The 964-nt window shown below is 43.0% G+C and overlaps 1 protein-coding gene across 1 annotated transcript; it reads left to right on the top strand.

Moving 5' to 3' along the window:
- Positions 1-463: 463 nt before the first annotated feature.
- LOTGIDRAFT_202861 (hypothetical protein) lies at positions 464-866 on the top strand. The gene has a single exon (XM_009054301.1). It carries the CDS (start codon positions 496-498, stop codon positions 805-807), a length of 312 nt encoding a protein of 103 aa, XP_009052549.1. The 5' UTR covers positions 464-495; the 3' UTR covers positions 808-866.
- Positions 867-964: the final 98 nt, after the last annotated feature.

Raw genomic sequence — 964 nt, forward strand, 5'->3', positions numbered from 1 at the left:
TATCACAAATCACACCTTACACCCTACCGATCAACCCTAAACCCCATGAAATTTACAAATTTTTGCCCCACTGCCCCAAAATCNGTTTTTCTATCACTGAATTCTGTTGTGTAGGCTACTATTGAATTTTCTGCAGTCGTACGACTGTTTCAAGTTAAGAAATGTGAGGGCCTCTCATAGGTCCGCGCTCGCGCCATACGTTTACAATGGCAAGCGATAAAGCTAGTGAAGTGGGTCAAATTAAAACCTTTCCCCTTGCCTTATTTTGAAAATTTAACCAATTTTGACTATTGGGAAAGATGTCTTAGGCTCAAAACCCCATTTCAACGCGAAAGAAGGATTTTGAACGTATCAGGTATTTGGTCAAATTCGTAAAATCAAATGTGAGGGCCTCTCATAGGTCCGCGCGCGGCATTCATATAGTCAGGCTAAAAATTTTCGAATCATTATTCAGTTTACGTTACAAGTGTAAGGTACGAATATCAAACTGCTACCATGTCTGGACGAGGAAAGGGAGGAAAAGGTTTAGGAAAAGGAGGAGCCAAGCGTCACAGGAAAGTTCTCCGTGATAACATCCAAGGTATTACCAAGCCAGCTATTAGACGTCTAGCTCGACGAGGTGGTGTCAAACGTATCTCCGGCCTTATCTACGAAGAAACCAGAGGTGTATTGAAAGTCTTCTTAGAAAACGTCATTCGAGATGCTGTCACCTACACTGAACATGCCAAGAGGAAGACCGTCACTGCCATGGATGTCGTCTATGCTTTGAAGAGACAAGGCCGAACCCTCTACGGATTCGGAGGTTAAGCTTTTGCTTACCAGTCAGTCTCCCGAAGAGCACTCAAACGGCCCTTTTCAGGGCCACCCAAATTCTCACAAGAGAGTAAATTACAGTCTTATTTCAAAATACCATCCAGTAATGAAATTAACTACAAAATACATACTACCCGCACACATCATGCCC

Source organism: Lottia gigantea (assembly GCF_000327385.1).
Source record: "Lottia gigantea unplaced genomic scaffold LOTGIsca_2110, whole genome shotgun sequence".
Lineage (NCBI taxonomy): Eukaryota > Metazoa > Mollusca > Gastropoda > Lottiidae > Lottia > Lottia gigantea.

Coding starts and splice junctions, on each gene's coding strand:
- LOTGIDRAFT_202861 (XM_009054301.1), top strand. CDS start 496: ATGTCTGGACGAGGAAAGGGAGGAAAAGGTTTAGGAAAAGGAGGAGCC.